Here is a 6,182-nt window from a genome sequence, read left to right on the forward strand (position 1 = left end):
GCAATGATGGTGCCAACTTGGGCCAGTGAAACAACATCCTCCACAACTAGACTGGAAGAACAAAACGACAGCAACTTGTCTGTTCCCCTTCCCCCAATTCCCCAGCATTGTTCCCATCCCACCAATTCCCCAATAAAAAAAAAAATCTTAAAAAAAAAATTAGGGGTTAATTTTCTATTATCACTTTATGTACCCAGAATCTATCCAATACTGTTCTTAAGTTGCCTCCCTCCCTATTTCTCTTCATAAAAACACATAACTGGTCCAAATATATTCTCAACAAGACCTATCCTGAGCACTGAATTGAAAATTGCAACATGTCCCTACCCCTCTTTAAACCCTAATACACCTACTCTACATCCTACTCCATTGATCTTCATTGTTCTCACGACCCTTTAACACTGTGTACTTGACATGCTTATTGTCTTTTCCTTACTGCTAGAATGTAAGCTCTGTGAGGGCAGGAATCTTTTTCTTCTTTTTTTGTTTACTTTGTTCATTGACATGTCCCAAGCACCTATAATAGTGTCTGGTACCTATTCTCAGTACAGATTTGTTTGAATGAGGACAGCTGATGCTTATTTCTACAATGCATATGCAACTATCCCTGGCTCCCTCAGAGCTACCAGAAGCCATATGGAGCATGTCCCGGGCGATCTGGCTTTTGTTGAAGCTAAGTTCAAGTTCTGCTTCTGCTCCTCTGTGAAGTGTCATCCCTGACCTTGCCATCCCAACAAGATCACTCCCTTCTCTGATCGTCTTTACAAAATCCATGATATATTTTATTTTATCTGGACCATGAGGTGCTTATATATCATCTTATTTTGCAGTGACTTTTTCATATATGAATATATATACCTTATCCCCAAAGCAGTCTGTAACTTCTGGGAAAGCAAAGACGGTATCTTATTTTTTAACAGCTAGCATCTAGCACATTGGTTTGGATGGAGGAGGTGCTCAACAGGTACATGTTAATGATGATGTACAAAGTTTTACTTTAATTAGATACACTGTAAAAAGGACATAGCATAGTGTCTGGTACACAGAAATAGTTGGGAATGTTTGCTATTTGTATTAAAACTTGTGTTCAAATGCATTAACTACTAGCATAGTGCCTGGAACATAATAGGTACCCATTGCATAATAGCTTTCATTGAATAAATCAATATTGAAAGTTTGAAATTTGAGATTATTTGTTGGATAAGCTTGTAACAGCATATTCCCTCTGTCATAGCTCAATATATTAGCTAAATAAAAACATATGTATTTAATAGAAGGGCAGTATTCCCCTGGGCAATAGTGGACTACTTTGGTTTGATTTAACATAAGCCATTGTCTTTTCATTGGCAAAGAAATCACCATCTAGTATGATTCCCACTTCTCACTTTGCCAATTTCACTTAGTAGCCAGATTTAAGCACATCTCTCTCTGGTGGGTGTCTCCCCAATCCAACCCTGTGGGGCCTGGAACTTACTTGAGGGGCTTGTAGCTGGGGCTTTTACAGAAGATCAGCAGTCCAGCTCCAGAGCCCACTAACAACCCCTCCGTCTTCAGGCACTTGATAGCTGACACTCCCTATGGGGGAGAAAAAGCATTAAGAAAAAAGTTTGGGGAAAAAGAAAAGAAAAAAAAGAAAAAGGTCCATTGGTTTCATCAATAAGAATCAGTGCCTGATCAGACACAATGGTCATGGCTAAGGACATGTCAATGTTGCCACACGTGGTTTGGATGAAGCTCGTGAATGTATTGCCTGTGATGCACTCCGGGGCTGGCCAGAGGGCTCAGTGCCAGCAATGAGATCCTGTGCTGGAAGTAGCCCTCCTGGTCCTGCCAGGAGCAAACATGCTTCACCAGGCTTACTACCTTTGAAAACACCTGAGCGTTTTGAATATATTAAAAATTAACACTTTATATCCACGCCAATGAAGGTAAAGCAGATGACATAAGCACAGCCACAGCACCATTAGTTCCTCAATTGCTTTACACTTAATTCTTACAACGCAGAGAGACCAGATTTGACATCCAAGGAAAGCACAAAAGACTCCTTATTTAGTGACTATACGAAGTCTGACAAGTTCGTGAGCTTGTTTGCAACGATGTTGCTAACATTTTTTTGGTATTGGAGGGATTATTCATTATAAATTTGTACCAACTGGACAAACAGTTAACCAAGTTTACTATTTGGAAGTGCTGAAAAGGCTGAGTGAAAAAGTTAGATGACCTGAACTTTNTATATATATATATATATATATATATATATAAAAACACAGCTTCAAAAATATATGCAGCAAACTGACAAAAATTAAGGGACACATCTGTATTCATTGCTTGAGACTTTAACACACTTCTCTCAGTAACTGAAACAAGTAGACAAAAAATTACTAAAGATAAGAAGATCTGTATGACATTAACAACATTAAAAGCATCCACAGAAAAAAAATAACCTACAAAGTACATATTGAATTATTCTATTTCTACAAAGTTCAAAAGCCGATAAAATTAATCTATGGAGCTAGCAGTACAGGTAGTGACTATATTTTAAGGAAGAGGGTGAGGGTAGTAATTGGGAGGGGTATTTTGGGGTAATGGAAATGTTCTACAGCTTGACTAGGGTGGTAATCATGTAGGTGTGGTATTTCCCTGAAGCAGTTACTTATGATTTATGTACTTTATGTATGTATATTATATTTCAATACAAAGATAATTAAAATTCCTTTCATGCTTAGCCAAACTATTGCTCAAGTCTGAGGAAAGAAAAAGAAGAGTTACAAAACCTGAATAGGTCAGGCCGGCCGAGTGGTGCATTGAGAGTTGGCTTGGGAGCTCCAGCTCTGAGCAGCAGGGACCCGGTTAGGATACCATATGAGGGCCAATGATGCTGCGCCCTCTAGAGCTAAGATAATGAACAACAGCTCGACCTGGAGCTGGGCTGCCGGGAGCTACCGTGAGTGGCCGGCAGCAAGCGAGAGCCGTGAGCAGCCGTCCAAAGGCCAGTGAGCGACTGCCTCACCCGGGGAAGAGAGCAATGATAATACCAACATGGGCCAGTGAAGTGACGTCCTCCACAACTAGACTGAAGAACAAAAGGACAGCAACTTTTCTGTTCCCCTTCCCCAATTCCCCAATGTCGTTCCCTCCCCCAACTTCCCAATAAAATATTTAAAAACAAAAACAAAACCTGAATATGTCAACAACCATATAATAATTTCAAAAGGCAGTTAAAAATCTCTTGTAAAAGGCACCCAGACCAGATAATTTTACAGAAAGCTCCTTAGAAAAACGAGCTCCTTAGAAAAAGAGGGAAAAAAGTGACACAGAAAATGACCAACCAATTTTCAAAAAAGATTCACCTGACGGGAAGCACCAGCCATTTTCACTATTACAAATGTTTGGGGAAACCTAATCACGATGCCTCCAGGAACCAACCCTACATTTTATGATGTTAAGAGTTGACTTTCAAACTGAGTTTTGTAAATCCAAGCTAAATACTGAAGAAATTCAGAGCAAAAACTATCTGACCAACTTCAAGGAATGAATCTCATCAAAGACTAAATGTGTTACAAAATCAAATAATGGCCAACTACAACTGAAGCTCTTTTTGATATCAAACTGCTGATGGTTATTTGTTTGACTTGTTTTGTGTGGGTTTTACCAAGAACTACAGCAACTAGATCCAGAAGACCTCTTATGCCCACCACCATTCAGTCTGCCAAATCTGGAAGACCGAAGAGGTACAAAACAAATGACTTGAAAGTTTGAAGAAAGGCACTACTAAGCTTTTTCCAAACAGTGTTGGCAAAATGTAGAAAAGTGTTGCCAGTCTATTTATTCTTTCCATGATGGATTTAATGGAAAAGCTAACACTCTAAAAAAGCCCAAATTTGAATTATAAAAACTAATGTAGCTGTATGATGAAGGCAATAGAAATTCTATTAAAATAATTCACTACTAGAAAAATTTATGGAGAAAAAAGTCATAACCTATTATTATTTATTATGACCTATTATGCTAATAGATATTGAAAACATATCAATAAAATTAAATTTCCTTGCACACTACATCAAATCTCCATGTTCTTATTGTTTTTAGGGGTGAGAATATTTTCCTCTTCTACTTACAATGGAAAGACAATGTCCTGGACAGCTTCAAAGTGACAAGTGGCAATGAGAGTCTCTTTGAAATCTGTGAAGTTGACACAATAAATGTGTGATTCTTCTGTTCCTACAAAAAACTGGTGTCCTTCCCTGCGAAGCGTGATAGAAGTGATGCCACCTTGTAACTGGAGTTTCCTTTAAGGAGAAGCAAAAAGGTGAAGTCAATTCTTTTAATCAACAATTATTTATTAACCATCTGAAGCATTACAGAGAATACAAATCACGTATATGACCTGGGACATGCCTTTAAGGAGGTGACACCATTGGCAAGGCAGGAGTTACAATATTGGGTACCCATGGTCAGCAACGGTAGAAACAAGCATAGGTTACAATAGTTGGGAAATCTTCATCGGTGAGATATAGTCTGAAATGGGTTGTGAAACACGGCAGGATTTGGATAGAGGGAGTGTTCCAGGCAGCCATATGGACACAAATGGCCATGGAAATTAAACACTTGATTAATTCCATTTCTGGGAAATAATATTAAAATCAGGGGGGTAAAAACCTTTATGTCAAAGGATGTTATTATAACCTTATTTAAAAGAGTGGAAAGTTGGAAGCATCCTAAATATTCAATTGTAATGGAATGGTTAAATGATCTATGGGACAGCCATTAAAATCATGTTTAAAAGTATATGTATATATATATATTTACCACAATAACTTTTTTTTTAAAGATTTTATTGGGGGAATTGGGGAAGGGGAACAGTGTTGGGGAATTGGGGAAGGGGACCAGCCAAGTTGTTGTCCTTCAGTCTTAGTTGTGGAGGGCACAGCTAGCTCAGCTTCAAGTCCAGTGGCCATCCGGCCGCCCATCGGCAGCTCTCAGCTGCTCAGCTCAAGGTGCCATGTTGAATCTTAGTTGTGGGTGGGTATGGCCCACCATCCCAAGTGGGAGTCGAATTGGCAACCTTGTTGTTAGGAGTACGTGCTCTCACCAGCTGGGCCATCCTGCCACCTGTTGGCAGCTCAGTGGCAGCTCAGCTCAGGTGCAGCTCACTGGCCCATGTGGGAATCGAACCAGTGACCCTACTGCTCAGAGCTTGCGCTTTTAACCAACTGAGCCACTTGGCTGGCCTTACCACAATAACTTTTAAAAGATTATATAGTAATATTAAAAATGCTTATGATATTTGCATTAAATAAAAAATCAGAATACAAAATGTTATAAGAAAATAAGTACAATTATTTAAAAAATTATATGAAGAACATGGACAAGAAAAAATAAAATGTTAATCATGGCTATCTTCATCAGAACTTTCAAGGATTATTTTATCTTCTTTCACTTTCCAAATCCCCCTGCTCCCCAAATGTTTAATGAGTATGAACTTTTTAAAGAAAATACATAAATGAATGAGGCTCTAGAAACCCAGTCTTCTCTACAACTAATTTAGTTTTAACAATAAGAATTCAATGGGGGTTCTTATGCAATGAACCATCTTGGGAAATGCAGTATTTTACAAAGATTCATGTGTTGGTGGAACATAGAACAGTAAATGAAGAAAGGACAGACCCCAAGTCATATCCCAGCCCCTTCACTAACTAGAGCTCTGTGACTCTGGATAAGTTGCCAAAAATCTGAGTCTCATTTTACCCAACTACAGAATGATTCCTCCTTTACAGGGTTGTAGTGAAGATTAGAGACAATGGAGGTAACATACAGGAGTCCATTGGGGCCAGCCAAGAAATATTGGCTAAATATTGTCATCTGAGCTCCCTAGAAGACAAGGTGAAGCTCAAGGCTACAGGGACAAGGCCAGGCGTCTCTGAACCCCAGTGGTTTGTTTCAACACACTTCTTCCCTTTCTAGTCTCCATGGCTACTCACATGAGTTGCTTTCTCAAACCCAAGGAGGCAGCAATCTAGTGTATCCAGTTTGAACCTATGCTGTCACATGGGGTTATTTTGGAGACATATATAGCAGAAACCTTGTAGTAATTGCTTTAAGTCTAGTTATCTTCATTAAAATGGGAATATTTGTGCATTAAAAACAAGGGGTTAAAAATTAGGGGGTGGGCCGGCCGAGTG

General features: G+C 39.1%; 1 protein-coding gene across 1 annotated transcript in view; it reads right to left on the reverse strand.

The window, feature by feature from the left end:
• Window positions 1-6,182, reverse strand: part of CFAP52 (cilia and flagella associated protein 52) — a 58,018-nt gene that overhangs the window by 27,287 nt on the left and 24,549 nt on the right. Inside the window, exon 5 of the mRNA XM_019634573.1 lies at window positions 4,119-4,289. Within this exon, the coding sequence (XP_019490118.1) occupies window positions 4,119-4,289 (171 nt within the window). The remainder of the gene's footprint in view (window positions 1-4,118; window positions 4,290-6,182) is intronic.

This window comes from Hipposideros armiger, unplaced genomic scaffold (genome assembly GCF_001890085.2).
Source record: "Hipposideros armiger isolate ML-2016 unplaced genomic scaffold, ASM189008v1 scaffold_1745, whole genome shotgun sequence".
Lineage (NCBI taxonomy): Eukaryota > Metazoa > Chordata > Mammalia > Chiroptera > Hipposideridae > Hipposideros > Hipposideros armiger.